The sequence below is a fragment of the Eimeria necatrix genome, genomic scaffold, assembly GCF_000499385.1.
Source record: "Eimeria necatrix Houghton genomic scaffold, Enh_scaff503, whole genome shotgun sequence".
Taxonomy (NCBI): Eukaryota; Apicomplexa; class Conoidasida; order Eucoccidiorida; family Eimeriidae; genus Eimeria; species Eimeria necatrix.
The window spans coordinates 1,737-18,498 of record NW_013651670.1 but is presented as its reverse complement, the minus strand read 5'-3'; the positions used below and the strand labels follow the sequence as shown (position 1 = coordinate 18,498).

Sequence of the window (16,762 nt, the reverse complement as noted above, 5' to 3'; positions counted from 1 at the left end):
CTAGAGGGTCTCCTGGTCGCAGGGGTTTGTTCTGCAGCCTTTGCAGGAAGAGACTTGGCGTTTGTAAAGAGCCATTTGCTGCTGCAGCAGCTGCTGCAGCTGCTGCTTCTGCTGCTGCTGCTGCGGTGTTAGGGTCTGCTGCTGCGGCCGCGCGGCGGGCCCCTCACTGCGCTGCTGCTGCTGCTGCTGCTGCTGCTGCGGTGGCGTCGCAGCGCAGCCGAACGCACTGCTTTCTGTTTGCTGCTGCTGCTGCTGCTGCTGCTGCTGCTGCTGCAGCTGCTGCAGCAGCAGGGGGGCCGCTTCAGCAGCAGCAGGGGCCCCCTCCCATGCTGTGTAGGGAGGGTACTCAACTGAACCCTCCAGGGGGGCCCCCCAGGAACAGGGGTGGGCCCCAAAGGGGCCCCCCGGCCCCGGGGGGCCCCCCAGGGCCCCCAGGGGGCCCCTCGGGGGGCCCCCCAGGGGCCCCAGGGGGCCCCTCGGGGGGCCCCCCAGGGGCCCCAGGGGGCCCCTCGGGGGGCCCCCCAGCCTTAGGGTACTGTGGGGAGGGTTCAGGCGGGCCCTGGGGCCCCTGTGGGGCGAAGAAGACACAGATAAGTGTCTCTTGGGACGCAAGATTGCTGCTGCTGCTGCTGCTGCTGCTGCTGCTGTTGCTGCTGCTGCTGCTGCGGGAGCGCTGCTGCAAACGCTGCTGCTTCTGCTGCTGCTGCTGCTGTCCCCTGCTGCTGCTGCTGCTGCTGCTACTGGCCCGCCAAGAGACTCCTCCCGCAGGTGGTGGGACAGCAGACACGGGAAACTGTCCTTTCGCTTGCTGCTGCTGCTGCTGCTGCTGCTGCTGCTGCTGCTGCTGCTGCTGCTGCTGCTGCTGGGAACATTCCCCGTAGCAACGGAGAGACAATGCATGTGACAAAGAAGGGAGAAAGAAAGTGGACAGGCAGCTCAGGCGCTGCGGCTCCAAACCCTAAACCCTAAACCCTAAACCCTAAACCCTAAACCCCCAAGTACGAGCCCTTCATGGAAAGCGCGGGTGAACTCACTACTTCCTAGTCCTAAACCCTAAACCCTAAACCCTCAGGGGAGTGCGTGGCGCACTGTACGTGCGCGAATGGTTTAGGGTTTACGGTTTTGAATTGGGGTTTAGGGTTTAGGGTTTAGGGTTTACACCCTTTGAAACGGGCTGCCAGAGAGGTTATATAACAAGAGTATTAGTGCTGCTTTGGTGGAAATTAAAAGTGGAAAGCTGCTGCTGCTGCTGCGGCGGCGGTGCTGCTGCGCTGCTGCTGCTGCTGCTGCTGCATGCAGCAGCAGCAGCAACAGATGCTGCAGCTGCTGCTGCAGAAGCTGCAGCAGATGATGTCTTTCTTATTTGCTGCAGCGAAATTAAACTTTGAAAAACAAAAATTAATATATTAACTATAAGTGCAGCTCTTAGGCTGCTGCTGCTGCTGCATGAATTAAATGTTATTTTGGAAATAAATTAAATTAATTAAAAGCAAATAAACTTTTAAATTAATTCTGTTCGAGTTTAGCTGCGGCCAGCTTCGCAAAGCAGCCGCGCCCCTTCGGGGCTGAGCGGGCACCACCAAACCCTAAACCCTAAACCCTAAACCCTAATGGCTGCGTGAGGCCGTCGGCAGCCAACAAAAGTGGACAAAAACACGAAAAACATATGCCCTAGGGTTTAGGGTTTAGGAAACACGGCACAGTCCTCTCGCCTCTGAATCAAATAAAACCCTAAACCCTAAACCCTAGACAGGGCCCACAAACCCTCCCGTTTGCTCTCCTGGCAAACTAGCAAAACCACTAAACCCTAAACCCTCGCGAATGAGGCCCCCGGGGGCCCCCAAGGGGGGCCCCCCAGCAGGGGCTACTGGGGGGCCCCCGAGGGGGCCCCCCAGGGGGCCCCCAAGAAGGGCCCCAGGGGGCCCCCTAGGGGGGCCCCCAAGGCTATCTCTAGGGGGGCCCCTCAGGGGGCCCCTCAGGGGGCCCCCCGGGGCCCCCCCTGTGCGGCTTTTGAGTGCTGCTGCAGCAAATGGGTACGGAGGTGGGGCCGGGAACGGCCAGCTGCTGCTGCTGCTGCTGCTGCTGCTGCTGCTGCTGCTGCTGCTTCTGCTGCAGATGGTGCTTGGGCAGCTACTGCTGCTGTAGCTGCTGCAGCTGCTGCTGCTGCTGCAGCTGCTGGTTGGGCAGGCGCTGCTGCTGTAACTACTGCTGCTGCTGTAACTGCTGCTGCTGCTTGCGCTGCACCTGTAACTGCTGCTGCAGCTGCTGCCGTAACTGCTGCAGCTGCTGCTGCTGCTGCTGCAGGGTTGCGGCAGCGGGGCCCCAGCAGCAGGCAGCTGCAGCGCTGCAGCACCCCAGTAGTGCTGTTGCTGTTGCTGCTGCTGGCTGCTGCTCCAAGTGCCTGCAGATGCTTGCTGCTGCTGCTGCAGTAGCTGCTGCTGCAGCTGTTGGTGCTGCTGCTGCTGCTGCTGCAGCAGCAGGTGCTGGTGCTGCTCAGCCTGCTTGCACAGCTGCTGCTGCTCTTTGGGTGCAGCAGCAGCAGAATGGGTGAGGGCCTCCCGCTGTAATGCCTGCGGGGAATATTGCTGCTGCTGCTGCTGCTGCTGCTGCTGCTGCTGCTGGACCTGCTGCTGCAGGAGCTGCAGCTCCTGCTGCTGAAGCTGCTGCTGCTGTTCAGCTTGCTGCGCTCGCTGCGCATGAGAGGCATGCTGGCTCTGCTGCAGCAGCTGCTGCTGCTCTCGTTTTTGCTGCTGCTGTTGCTGCTGCAAAATGAAACTTACACTTCTAGAGGGCGCTTGCTGCAGCTCCCGCTGCAGCTGGCTTTCGTGCTGCTGCTGCTGCTGCTGCTGCTGCTGCTGCTTGGCGGCGTTGCCCAAGTGGCAGGCTCCGGATGGATATGATAAACTTTGCTGCTGCAGCCGCTCCTGGTGCTGCTGCTGCTGCTGCTGCTGCTGCAGCGGCTGCTGGTGTAATTGATGGAGCTGCTCGTGTGGCTGCTGCTGGTGCTGCTTCAGTCGCTGCTGCTGTTGGTGCTGCAGCAGCTGCTGCTGCTGCAATTGCTGCTGCTGTTGCTGTTGCTGCAGTTCCTGCTGCTGTTGCTGCTGCAGCTGCTGCTGCTGCTGTTGCTGCTGCTGATGCTGCTGCTGCAGTTGCTGTTGCTGCTGCTGCAGTTGCTGCTGCTGCTGCTGCTGCTGCCGTTTGCTGCTGAAGTCAACAAACAGCTGCTTCAGGTGAAGCAGCAGCTCCTGCGTCTCTGCAGCTGTGGGCAAAACCTCCTTTGGCTGCATCTGCTCCCACAACTGCAGCAGCAGATTTGCCGTCTTCTCTTGCTGCTGCTGCTGCTGCTGCTGCTGCTGCTGCTGGTGCTGCTGGTGCTGCTGCTGCTGAGACACTGGGGAATGCCTCGAAGCTTGATACGGTGCGGCTGCACCTGGAGTGACTGCTGCAGCTGCAGCTGCTGCTGCTGCTATATCTTCTGCAGCGCTTGGCTGCTGTTGCTGCTGCTGCTGCTGCTGCTGCTGCTGCTGCTGCTGTTGCTGTTGCGGTTCTTGAGTGCAGTCTAAGAGCCGCTGCACTAGGGACTCCATGTTGCTGCTGTCGACGCTGCGGCCAGTCTCGGCACTGTCTTGCTGCTGCTGCTGCTGCTGCTGCTGCTGCCGCTGCTGTTGCTGCTGCTGCTGCTGCTGCTGCAGGGGGTGCAGTACTGACGAGACGCCTGGGAGCAGCAGCCGCTGCTCGCGAAAGCCTTCATCTGCTACTGTCCTTGCTGCTTTTGCTGCCGCAGCAGCTGCTGCTGCTTCTGTCGTTGCTGCTTCTGCTGTTGCTGCTGCTGCTGCTGCTGCTGCTGTTGCTGCTGTTGCTGCTGTTGCTGCTGTGGGTGCGCAGCTGAAGGGCTCTTGATGAGGGCCTGCCACATATTGTGGGGCCTTGTCATAGGCGAGGCCGTTAGTGGCTTCTGCTGCTGCTGCTGCTGCTGCTGCTGCTGCTGCTGCTGCTGCTGCTTCTGCTGCTGCTTCTGCTGCTGCTGGCGCTGGTTGTCCTTTTGCTGCTGCCGCTTCTGCTGCTGCTGCTGCTGCTGCTGTTCTTGTTGCTGCTGCTGCTGCAGTTCCTGGCAGTGCAGGCACATCAGTGTAGGTACATCCCGAGCTCCTGTACTGTTGCTGCAAATGGGGAAACATGTGTTGCTGCTGCTGCAGTTGCTGCTGCTGCTGCAGTTGCTGCTGCTGCTGCAGTTGCTGCTGCTGCTGCAGTTGCTGCTGCTGCTGCAGTTGGTGCTGTTGCTGGAGCTGCTGCTGCTGCTGGAGTTGCTGATGCTGCTGGTGAAGTTGTTGCTGCTGCTGCAGCTGCTGTTGCTGCTGAAGAAAGGCGTCGGGCTGCCACAGCCTATGCTCTTCTTGCTGCTGCTGCTGTTGCTGCTGCTGCTGGTGCTGATCGTTCAAGGCCTGCTGCTCTGCTGGCACCAGCAGCAGCAGCAGCATCTGCATCTGCTGCTGCTGCTGCTGCTGCTGCTGCTGCTGGCTAAGTCCCCTCCAGTAACTTGCTTCTTCAGCAGCAGAAGAGACACAGCTGCTGCTCTCTTGTCTTCTTTTGCTGCTCATCTCCCGCATCAGCGAATCCAGCTCCCGCTTTACCTGCAGCAGCAGCAGCAGCAGCAGCAGCAGCAGCAGCAGCAGCAGCAGCAGCAGCAGCAGCAAATGCAATAAGTTAAATGGCCCCGAAAGGAGAAAAAAAGAAGAAAAGTAAAAAACAGAAAATGAAAAATAAAGAGACAAAACAAGAGACACAAAAAGACAGAAAAAGGTGCAAAAAAGGCAAAAAAAGCCAAAAAATGACAAAAAAAAGACAAAAAAAAGACCAAAAGAAATAAAAAAAACCAAATAAAGACAGAAAATGAAAAGCGAAAAGGAGACAAAGAGAGGGACAAAAAAGAGACAAAAAAGGGACAAAAAAGAGGACAAAAAAGGGAAAAAAGGAGAAAAAAAGACAAAAAAGAGGCAAAGGAGCGAAAAGAGGCAAAAAAGGCCCCAAAAGGATCCCCAAGCGCCGCAAAAAAGCCGAAAAAAGGAAAAAAAAAGCAAAAAGAAAGCAGCAAAGAAAAAGGGTTCAAAGGAGACAAAAAAGGAGAAAAAAAGAGACAAAAAAGGGGAAAAAAGAGACAAAAAAGGCGAAAATTAGCGAAAAATACCCAAAGAGAAGGCGGGCAAATCCTCTTAGCCCTTATAATTCGGTCTCCAATTTTCGCCGGTTTTGGTTTATCTCTAAAAATGTGAAAGTGACAATTTATTATCGACTGCACCAGCGGCTCGTATACAGCTGCAGCAGCAGCAGCAGCAGCAGCAGCAGCAGCAGCAGCAGCAGCAGCAGCAGCAGCAGCAGCAGCAGCGGCAGCGGTAGCAGAGGTAGCAGGCGTGAGGAGGAGGTGGGGGCAGTAGGGGAGCACAGCGAAAAGCAGAAGAGTGCACGACGGCTAGCTAGCTAGCTAGCTAGCTAGCTAGCTAGCTAGCTAGCCAGCTAGCTAGCTGGCTGGCTAGCTAGCTGGCTGGCTAGGTAGCTGGCTAGCTAGCTGACTGGTTAGTTAGCTAGCTAGCTAGGGACCATCGCTGCGAAAAGTTGGCCGCTTTTAATTACTGGCTAGCTAGCTAGCCAGCTAACCAGCTAGCCAGCTAGCTAGCTAGCCAGCTAGCTAGCTAGCCAGAATGAGGGTTAGGGCGCGTGGCTAGCTAGCCAACTCACCATGGCAGCAGTTAAATGACTATTTATTTTCCCTTCAATAAAGTCAAAAGGAATTTCATCCAAACATTCTCCAATTAAAGTTACATCTGCATAAAACGGCACACAAACCAAGTCCAGGGGGGCCCCCAGGGGCCCCCTGGGGGCCCCCCCTCCCGCGGGGGGCCCCCCCCCGAGGGGGCCCCCCCCCAGGGAGGGCCCCCCCAGGGGGGCCCCCACGGCTAGGGGGGGCCCCCCTAGGGGGGCCCCCACCAGGGGGCCCTCTAGGGGCCCCTCTTCCGTTTGGGGGGCCCCCAGGGGCCCCCTAGAGAGTCCCACTTCCCCTAGGGGGCCCCCCAGGGGCCCCCGAGAGGGTACTTCGTCCCCTAGGGGGGCCCCCAGGGGCCCCCGGGAGGGTACTCCTCCTAGGGGGGCCCCCCAGGGGGCAGGGGGTACAGGGGGGGCCCCCAAGTCTAGAGTTTGGGTACTGCTGGGTAAGGGGGCCCCCGAAAGAGGGTCTTGGAAAAGGGCCCCCAGGGGGCCCCCAAAGGGCAGTCGTTGGGGGGGCCCCACGGCGGGAGCAGCAGCAGCAGAACGCTCCTGCTGCTGCTGCTGCTGCTGCTGCTGGGAGGCGGCTTCGGGCGCTTGCTGCTGCTGCTGCTGCTGCTGCTGCTGCTGCTGCTGCTGCTGCTGCTGTTCTTCTGAGTGCAGCAAGCCCCAAATGTCAACGAGGCCTTCTTCCCGCCTTTGGCCCTGCCACGCAGCAGCAGCAGCAGCAGCAGCAGCAGCACCAGCAGCAGCAGCAGCAGCAGCAGCACTTGGCGCATCAGCGCTACCACTTACGCAATGGCTGCTGCTGCAGTCCTGCTGCTGCTGCTGCTGCTGCTGCTGCCGCTGGACAAAGCGGTCTGACTCCTGCTCGATTATAGCTCGTGTCATGGGGTCTTGCTGCTGCTGCTGCTGCTGCTGCTGCTGCTGCTGCTGCTGTTGCTGCTGCTGCTGTTGCCGGCCAAGCACATCCACGGGCGGGCCCGGGCCCGTTGCTGTGGCTGTTGTTGTTGCTGCTTCTGCTGCTGCTGCTGCTGCTGCTGCTGCTGCTGCTGGTCTCCCTGGACTGGCGCCTCCGCTGCGGAAGTCTTCGGGGCAGTGAATGCCTTGTAGCTGCAGCAGCAGCTTGTGCTGCTGCTGCTGCTGCTGCTGCTGCTGCTGCTGTGGGCATGCCTCCGCTTCCGTCGAAACAGTGCTGTCGCATGGAGTGCTGCTGCTGCTGCAGTAGCAGCAGCAGCAGCTGCTGCTGCTGCAGCATTTTGGCTGTGACAGAGCATGCACAAGTGGAGCTTCCAACACCTGCTGCTGCTGCTGCTGCTGCTGCTGCTGTGGTGCGCTATTCCCTGGAATCGGTGCTGCTGCTGCTCCCAGTGAGTCTTCCAGGGACAGCCGCGGCAGCAAACGACTTCTTCTTCTCCTGCTGCTGCTGCTGCTGCTGCTGCTGCTGCTGCTGCTGTTACTGATAGCTTTTAGTCTGTAGAGGCCTTGAGTGGAAGCTACCCTTTGCTGTTGCTGTTGGGGTTGCTGCTGCTGTTGCTGCTGCTGCTGTTGCTGCTGCTGCTGGTGGTCCTCCGCTCTCCCACCTCCAGCCCCAGCAGCACCCGCAGCAGCAGCAGCAGCAACAGCAGCAGCAGCAGCAGCAGCAGCAGTGGTTGTGGCTTGTTCCTTGCGGAGTCTCTTGAGTCTCTTTTGAAGAGAAGTTACATCTCGCTGCAGTCCTTGCTGCAGGGCGAACAGCAGCATCGAGGCCGCGCTGCAGCTGCACCCCGTGCTGCTGCTGCTGCTGCTGCTGCTGCTGCTGCTGCTGCAGCGGTGCTGCAGCAGCAACGCATCTTCTGCTGCAGTAAAGGGACGCGCAAGAGACAGCCGCCACTGGGCCAAAGGGTTCCGGAGGTCCTGAGGACACGCAGCAGCAAAGCGACGCCTCTTGCTGCTGCTGCTGTTGCTGCTGCTGCGGCTTTTGCTGCTGCTGCTGCTGTTGCTGCTGCTGCTGCTGTTGCTGCTGCTGCTGTTGCTGCTGCTGCTACCGCTGCTGCTGCTTCTCTCGGTGTTGCAGATCCGCTATCTAAGAAGCTAGTTAGCTGTGCACCTAGATGGCTATCTAGCTAGCTAGCTAGCTAGCTAGCTAGCCTGCTGTCTAGCTAGCTAGCCAGCTAGCTAGCTAGCAGGTAGGTTATAGGGGCCCTGGCTGCCTGCTGCCTAACTATATGCGCACGCAACTTGAATTGCAGCTAGCTAGCTAGCTAGCTAGCTAACTAGCTAGCTGACTAGCCAGCTGGCCATCTAGTTAGCTAGCTAGCTAGTTAGCTAGCCAGCTACCTGGCTAGCTAGCTAGCCAGCTAGTCAGCTAGGTAGCTAGCCAGCTACCTGGCTAGCCAGCTAGCTATCTAGCTAGCTAGTCAACTAGCCAACTAGCTAGCTAGCCAGCAAGCCATCTAGCTAGCTAGTCAGCTAGCTAGCTAGCTAGCTAGCTAGCTGGGTAGCTAGCTATCTAGCTAGCTAGGTAGCTAGCTAGCTAGCTGGTCAGCTAGCTAGCTAGCTAGGTAGCTAGCTAGCTAGCTAGCCACTGACCTTCGCCGCTTGCCACCTTCTCTGTAGAGCCCTGAATCTTTTGAGGAGCTGCTGCTGCTGCTTCCCAGGCAGCAGCAAATTGGAAATGAAATTAAAATGAAATCTGCCAACAGCAAGAAGTCCAAATCCCAAAAGCCTGTCTTCTGCTGCTGTGAAGACTCCGCGCTGCCGCCTGCAGCAGCAGCAGCAGCAGCAGCAGCAGCAGCAGCAGCAGCAGCGGCAGCAGCAGCAGCAGCAGCAAAAAGGGGAATTTGGATTTTTGGGGATTTCGCTGAAAAAAAGAATGTTTAGTTCAAATTTAATTATTTTTAAACTCTTTTCAGCTTTATGAATTTTTAATTTTATTTTTTATTTTTAGATTTAAAAATAAAATAAAATTAAAAGTTTATTTCCGCATTGCTCCTCAGTAGAGCTTTAGCAACAATAATAAAATTAATCAATTAATTAATTAATTATATTTATTTGTTTATTTATTTATTTATTTTATTTATTTATTTTAAAAATTAATTAAATAATTAATTGATTTCGAAATAAGCAGATGTTTGGAAAAAGGAAAATGCAGAGAAGGAAAAGACGAGAAAGAAGGGATAGAAAGAGGCACACAAGGAATTAACAAACTCACTAATTTAGGGTTTAGGGTTTAGGGTTTAGGGTTTAGGGTTTGGCTGAGCAACGAGGAGAGAAAACGAGCACGAGCCAAAAACGGAAAAGCGGGAAAAGCTCTTTGCCTACTCTTCCGCAGCAGCAGCAGCAGCAGGTTTAGCAGCAATTTGTTCTTCTCGTATTATCAAAGCTGGGTCTGCAAAGGGCTGCTGCAGCCGCAGAAACTCAAAGAGAGGATGCGGGTAAGAATTGTCTTCTTCTCTGCAAATAAATAAATAAATAAATAAATAAATAAATAAATAAATAAATAAATAAATATAATTAATTAATTAATTAATTAATTAATTTAATTAATTAATTAATTAATTAATTAAAATAAATTATTAAAAATGAACTTGCGAGGCTGTGGGCAGCAAAAAGCGCAAATCCAAAATACCCAAAATGGCAAATAAAAACAACAAAACAAAAAAACAAAAACAAGCAAATAAATAATAAATAAATAAATAAATAATAAATAAATAAATAATAAATAAATAATAAATAATAAATAAATAAATAAATAAATAAATAAATAAATAAATAAATAAATAAATAAATAAATAAATAATAAAGTCTGACTCCATCAGCAGCAAAAAGTGCTTCAGCTTCCGCAGCAGCGGCAAATCCAGGGCGCAGCAGCGGGGTGTCTCTCCAGCAGCAACAGCAGCAGATCGGAAGCAGCAAGCAGCAAAAGGGACTAAGCCGCTGCTGTCGTCTACTCTCCTGCTGCTGCTGCTGCTGCTGCTGCAGTTGCTGCTGCTGCTGCTGCTGCTGCTGCTGCTCGGGCACGGCAGAGGCTCCTGCAGCTCCAACGGAGGCAGGCCCTCTTGCTGCCGCAGCGCGTTGATCTGCAGCAGCAGCAGCAGCAGCAGGGAGTGGCGGAATGAGGAGCAGCAGCAGCAGCAGCAGCAGCAGCAGCAGCAGCAGGGAGTGGCGGAATGAGGAGCAGCAGCAGCAGCAGCAGCAGCAGCAGCAGCGAAACATTTCCAAGCGAGAGTAGCAGCGACAACATGCTGCAGCAGCAGCAGCAGCAGCACAAGAAGCAGCAGCAGCAGCAAAAAACGTAGCAGCAGCATTAGGAGCAGCAGCAAAGACAAGAAACCAGCAACAGAGGCAGCAGCAGCAGCACCAGCAGTATTACACGCAACAGCACCACCACAAGCTGCAGCAACAGCAGCAGCAGCAGCAGCAGCAGCAGCAGCAGCAGCAGCAGCAGCAGCAGTCCCACATGTTTAAGCCTTGCGGTGAGAAGGCCCCCCAGAAGTTCCATCATTCTGCGGTGTCTGTACACATCAGGCGGTTCGCCCCTCGGGTTCGTTTGATCCACGTTGCTGCTGCTGCTGCTGCTGCTGCTGCTGCTGCTGCTGCTCCAGGGAACAGCAGCAGCAGCTGCTGCTGCAGCAGGTGCCTTGGTGAGGAATATAGCTTGGATCAGCAGCAGCAAGTGAGCGTCTAGCTGCACCTTCAGCCGCTGCAGCTGCTGCTGCGTAAAGCCGCTGGGCCCTGGCAGATCTGCTGCTGCTGCTGCTGCTGCTGCTGCTGCTGCTGCTGCTGGTGCGCCTGGCAGCTGCAGCTGCTGCAGCTGCTGCTGCAGGTGAGGCAGCAGGTGCAGCACGTTCTCTAAGGCAAAAGGAAGCCGCAGCGAATTTGCTGCTGCTTCTGCTGCTGCGCTCGAGAAGGTAAACTTCTCTCCAAGGGTTCTCAGCCTGCTGCTGCTGCTGCTGCTGCTGCTGCTGCTGCTGCTGCTGGGGCCTCTGCGAAGCCTCCACCGGCTGCTGCTGCTGCTGCTGCTGCTGCTGCTGCTGTGAGCCTGCCGCCGCCGCGGCGGGGTGCTGCTGCCGCTGCTGCAGCAGCTGTTGCTGCTGTCGGTCTCGGAGGCCTCTGCAGCGCTGCTGTCATCCGAGCTGCTGCTGCAGCTGCTGCTGCAGCAGCTGCTGCAGTTGCTGCAGCTGCTGCAGCTGCTGCTATCTGCTGCTACTGTTTCGTCGCTGCTGCAGAGCACTTCGCTTTCCTCCCTCGTGGCGTCTTGCTGTTGCTGCTGCTGCTGCTGCTCTTTGCGCGTCCTGTGTCTGCTGCTGCGCGTGCTGCTGCTGCTGCTGCTGCTGCTGCTGCTGCTGCTGCTGCTGCTGCTGCTGCTGCTGTGGGGCCCCTTGGGGGCCTTTGGGCATAACACAAATTCCTCATCGTCGCTGTCCCCCGCCCAGCGCTCTATGAGTTCCCAGACAGACACCCGGCCTTCTGCTGCTGCTGCTGCTGCTGCTGCTGTTGCTGCTGCTGCTGCTGCTGCTGCTGCGGCTCCGCCTGGGCCGTCTGCTGCTTCTCCCGCTGCTGCTGTTGCTGCTGCTGCTGCTGCTGCGGGCGGGGGTGCTTTGACCTTTCCAGCAGCAGCAGCGGCGCAGCTTATGCCGGTCTCCGGCTGCCGCTGCGGAGCAGCAGCAGCAGCAGCTGCTGCTGCTGCTGCTGCTGCTGCAGCAGGGGGTTCAGCAGCAGCACAAGGCCTCACTGAAATGCTGCTGCAGCTGCTGCTGCTTCTGCTGCAGCCCCAGCGGCTGCGTCTAGCGGCTGTTGAGTTTGCCTGCCTGCTGCTGCTGCTGCTGCTGCTGCTGCTGCTTTTGCTGCTCTCTCCTGCTGCTGCAGAAGCAGCAGGAACGTTCCACCAGAGGCAGCTGGACTGCAGCAAGGCCTGAAGGGGCCACTTGTGCTGCTGCTGCTGCATTTGCTGCTGCTGCTGCTGCTGCATTTGCTGCTGCTGCTGCTGCTGCGTTTGCTGCTCCTGCTGGTGCAACGTCTGACGTTGCTGGTGCAACCTCTGCTGCTGTATTTGCTGCTGTTGCATTTGCTGCTGCTGCTGGTGCTGCTGCTGCAGTGTCTGTTGCTGCTGCAGTGTCTGTTGCTGCTGCAGTGTCTGCTGCTGCTGCAACGTTTGCTGCTGCAGCAGATGCTGCTGTCTGTAGGCCTGGAGGGGCACAGGCTGCAGCCGCCGCTTCTGGCCAGGTGCTGCTGCTGCTGCTGCAGGCACTGCTGCTGCAGCATGTATTGTTGCTGCAGCAGGCGTTGCTGCTGCTGCTCCCGCTGCTCCCGCTGCAGGCATTGCTGCTGCTGCTGCTGCTGCTGCAGTTGCTGCTGTGCTGCTTATGGCTTGAGGCACTTCAAATGTGGGCGGAGACGGACACGGAATGGGATATCCCTGCTGCAGCTGCTGCTGCAGCTGCTGCAGCAGCTGCTGCTGCTGCAGCTGCTGCTGCAACTGCTGCTGCTGCTGCTGCTGCTGCTGCAGCTGCTGCTGCAGCTGCTGCTGCAGCTGCTGCTGCTGCAGCTGCTGCTGCTGATAGCCGGGCAGAGGGCACGGGGTCTTCATCAAGGCTGTTTGAAGGCCAGCAGCAGACTGCAGTTGCACCCTCTGTTTTTGCTGCTGCTGCTGCTGCTGCTGCAGCAGGCAGGCGCCCTGCTGCTGCTGCTGCTGCTGCAGCAAGCAGCCGCCCTGCTGCTGCTGCTGCTGCTGACCAGCAGCAGCAGCAGCAGCAGCTCCGCTGTGGGGGTTTGGGGGCAGCACAAAGTGCCAAGCTTGGGGAACCGCCCGCTGCGTGTCTTCTGCAGGAAAGGATCCCATCTCCCTAAACCCTAAACCCTAAACCCTAAACCCTAAACCCTAAACCCTAAACCCTAGACGCCAGGTCTGGCGCGCAGTCCCTGTCTTGAAACCTAAGCTGGAGAACATTAACAGATGCTGCTGCTGCTGCCGCAGCTATTGCTGCTGCTGCTGCTGCTGCTGCTGCAGCAGCAGCAATATTCATTGCTGCCGGAGGGGCCCCCAAACGACAAGACCCTCTTTGGGGGCCCCCAGCAGCAGCAAATAAACCCTAGGGGGCCCCGAGGGTACAGGGGGGGCCCCCAGGGGCCCTTCTGTATCTGGGGGGCCCCCTGGGTGGGGGAGCGGTGGGGGGCCCCTGCTAAACCCTAAACCCTAAACCCTAAACCCTAAACCCTGGGGATGGAGAACCAGGAGCACATTCAGTGGACATTAGTGGAAATACGCAAGTAAGCCCTAAACCCTAAACCCTAAACCCTAAACCCTAAACCCTCTGCCTTAGGGGCTGCGCGTGGTCGGTTGGTGTTGCTGACGAACGCGGGGGCCCCTAGGGTTTAGGGTTTAGGGTTTAGGGTTTGGGGGGCCTTTTCAGTGTCTATGACTAAATAGAAACCAAATATTATTTAAATTAATTAAATTTATTTTTTTTATTTTTTTATTTTTATTTTTAAAACTTTTTGCTCCAAACAAACCCGCGAGATGCACACACCGACCCTGTGGGGTGTACAGACACCTCACGCTGCCCCCTAGGGTTTAGGGTTTAGGGTTTAGGGTTTAGGGTTTAGGGTTTAGGGTTTAAGGGTTTGACAGATATTTTGAATTGCTGCGGATTAGTGGGTTAGGGTTTACAATATAGCGTCAGCGTTTCAGAACGCCGCCCTATCCACCAATTTAGGGTTTAGGCTTTAGGGTTTAGGGTTTAGGGTTTTGGCTTTGGGCTGCAGGGTCTATTTTTTATTATTAGGGTTTAGCCTGCAGGGTTTAGGGTTTCTTGTGGGTTCTGCATTCATTAATATCCAAATTAAATAATTATTTATTATTCTAATTAATTAATTAATTAATTAATTAATTAATTAATTAATTAATTAATTAATTAATTAATTAATTAATTAATTAATTAATTTTGTTATTTATTTATTTACTTATTTATTTATTTATTTATTTATTTATTTATTTATTTATTTATTATTTGTTAATTGACTTCCTCTAAGGTGTGGGTTGCTTGTATGGAGCCGTAAACCTCTCCCGCAACAAACCCCAAAAAAGGGTTTAGGGTTTAGGGTTTAGGGTTTAGAGGATGGAGTGAGCTCTTGACTGCCAAGGGAAAGCTTGAACAACTCCAGTCCCCAGGCCCTGCACTGAATGCATTGAGGGTTTAGGGTTTAGGGTTTAGGGTTTAGGGTTTAGAGTTTAGGGTTTAGGGTTTAGGGTTTAGAGTTTAGGGTTTGGGCCAGAGCTACAAATAAAATAAACGCCAAACACTTTTCGCCCCAGCTAGCTGCGGCTCATTTTGGCTGTCTACAGCTAGCTAGCAGCAGCTAGCCACAGCTAGCCACAGCTAGCCAGCAGCAGCTAGCCACAGCTAGCCACAGCTAGCCAGCAGCAGCTAGCCACAGCTAGCTAGCTGTAGCTAGCCACAGCTAGCTAGCTGCAGATTGCTAGCTACGGCTAGCTAGCTGCAGTCACATACCCAGCCACAGCTAGCTACCGCTAGCTAGGCGTAGCTTGCTAGCTGTAGCTAGCTAGCTACAGCTAGCCAGCTACAGCTAGCTACGGCTAGCAACACTTAGCCACAGCTAGCTACAGCTAGGCAGCTACAGCTAGCTACGGCTAGCAACAGTTAGCCACAGCTAACTACAGCTAGCCAGCTACAGCTAGCTACGGCTAGCAACAGCTAGCCACAGCTAGCTACAGCTAGCCAGCTACATCTAGCTACAGCTAACCAGCTACGGCTAGCTACAGCTAGCTGCGGCTAGACAGCTACAGCTAGCTACAGCTAGATACAGGTAGCTACAGCTAGCTACACCTGGACAGAGCTAGCTACACCCAGACACAGCTAGCCACAGCTGCCCATAGCTAGTTATGGCTAGCTACAGCTAGCTAGAGCTGGTTACATCTGGCTGCAGCTTGCTGCAGCTGGCTACAGCTAGCTCCAGCTAGCCACAGCTAGCTACATCCGGCTGCAGATAGCTGCAGCCAGCTGTAGATATCTAGAGCGGGACACAGCTAGCTGCAGCCATCTACAGCTAGTTACAGCAAGCTACAGCTAGCTACAGCTAGCTATAGCTACAGCTAGCTACGGTTAGCTCCAGCTAGCTACAGCTAGCTACAGCTAGCTACAGCTAGCTACAGATAGCTACAGCTAGCTACAGCTAGTTGCAGCTACGGCTAGCTACAGCTAGTTTTAGCTACAGCTAGCTACAGCTAGCTACAACTAGCTACAGCTGGCTACAACTAGCTACAGCTAGTTACAGCTAGCTGCAGCTAGCTACAGCTAGCTACAGCTAGCTACAGCTAGCTGCAGCTAGCTACAGCTAGCTACAGCTAGCCAAATGGAAAAAAGGGCAGAAGAGAATGAAGTACTGAGAAAGCAAAATGAGTGAAAGGAAAAAAGAAATTAAAAACAAAAAAGGGATTAACGGAAATTAAAAAGAAATGAATTTTAATTTATTTAAAAACAATTTACAAAAGAATAATTAATTTTATGAAAAATATTTTTAGAAAGAAGAATTTAATTCTGATGAAAATTGATCGTGAGATGTGGCCCTATAGGGTCTAGGGTTTAGAGTTTAGGGTTTAGGGTTTAGGGTTGGGGTTTAGGGTTTAGGGTTTTCTAGCAATTACTACAGGAAAGGTAGGGTTTAGGGTTTAGGGTTTAGGGTTTAGTTCGTTCTAGTTGTTAGATTTGGGATAATGCAAAAAACAAATGAACTGCATAGTAATCCAGACGAAAGCAACAATAAGCAAACCCTAAACCCTAAACCCTAAACCCTAAACCCTAATCCCTTGGCAATAAGTAAATAAATGAATAAATAAATAAAAGGCTTTTCGCTTTAATGGATGGGCTGGTTCTTCTGGCTACTTGCTGAGCCTACTCGCCACAGATTCCGTGTAAACCCTAAACCCTAAACCCTAAACCCTAAACCCTAAACCCTTGTACGGAAAGGTCTGCGAATAAGAAAGAATCCTGGGTCTCTAGGGTTTTGAATTAATTGAACTTAAATGGATTTAATTAAAAAAAGAAAAAATCATCAAATTAAAATCAAAAGACAAGAAGGTGTAGATTTCTTCTGAGGTGTCAATACACCCGAGCGAGACTCTCCAAACCCTAAACCCTAAACCCTAAACCCTAAACCCTAAACGCTAAACCCTAGCTAAACTATTACCACAAAGTTGCAAATCAACTAACTCGTTAGGGCTCAAGCTCCAGGGTTTAGGGTTTAGGGTTTAGGGTTTAGGGTTGAGGGTTTAGGGCTAGCGGCGGATCCGGGGCCCCAAGGAACAGGGCCCCCCTCTTCACTTATTGTTTTTAGGGTAATCTTTTTCTTTTAAATTTATTTCTTTTAATTTAATTTAATTTAATTTAAAGTTAATTCAATTTACACAAAACAGCCGGCGCAGAACGCAGCCCAGGGCTGAGCCCCCGAGGGTCTAGGGTTTAGGGTTTAGGGTTTAGGGTTTAGGGTTTGCTGGACTCCACCACAGCGACTCGCTCGGGGTTTATGAACGTGGCGACGAGGCCTCTCAAGGGGGGCCCCAGATCCTGCCGGGGGTTTAGGGTTTAGGGTTTAGGGTTTAGGGTTTAGGGTTTGAGACTCCTGAAGCCGCTTACGGAGCTGGTGCAGCTCTGTCTACAGCTCAAACTATGTGCTTTATGGGGGCTCCTTGGAGCCTAAACCCTAAACCCTAAACCCTAAACCCTAAACCCTAAACCCTAAAGCAGGGGCCCCCAACCAGCAGGGGGCCCCCCTTACACAGGGCGGTTTGAAGAGAAGATTAAAGGCAGGCAAAAATGGGGAACTGCTGCCGACGCAGAAAAGTGTAAGCGAGGGTTTAGGGTTTAGGGTTTAGGGTTTGGGGTTTAGGGTCTAGGGTTTAGGGTTTGGGGTTTAGGGGATAAAGACTCTGGGAGCTGCAGGCTTGTTAACTAAATCTTGACCTTGCTTCTTGGCTCTACAAACCCTGCTCCCGCTTTGAAATCTG

General features: G+C 54.1%; 3 protein-coding genes across 3 annotated transcripts in view; 1 reads left to right on the top strand and 2 right to left on the bottom strand.

Annotated features, from left to right (window-relative positions):
• ENH_00059470 (hypothetical protein) lies at nt 1-900 on the bottom strand (the record flags this gene model as incomplete). Its single annotated transcript, XM_013577081.1, has 1 exon — nt 1-900. The coding sequence occupies one exon, from the start codon at nt 898-900 to the stop codon at nt 1-3; it is 900 nt and encodes a 299-aa protein (XP_013432535.1).
• Nucleotides 901-1,425: 525 nt separating this feature from the next.
• ENH_00059460 (hypothetical protein, conserved) lies at nt 1,426-4,607 on the bottom strand (the record flags this gene model as incomplete). Its single annotated transcript, XM_013577080.1, has 2 exons — nt 1,426-1,442; nt 1,814-4,607. 2 exons carry the CDS (start codon nt 4,605-4,607, stop codon nt 1,426-1,428), a joined length of 2,811 nt encoding a protein of 936 aa, XP_013432534.1.
• Nucleotides 4,608-16,571: 11,964 nt separating this feature from the next.
• Nucleotides 16,572-16,762, top strand: part of ENH_00059450 (Phospholipid-translocating P-type ATPase, flippase family protein, expressed, related) — a gene marked incomplete at both ends in the record, with an annotated part of 1,805 nt that continues 1,614 nt past the window's right edge. Inside the window, one exon of the mRNA XM_013577079.1 lies at nt 16,572-16,600. Coding sequence (XP_013432533.1) covers nt 16,572-16,600 — 29 coding nt within the window. The remainder of the gene's footprint in view (nt 16,601-16,762) is intronic.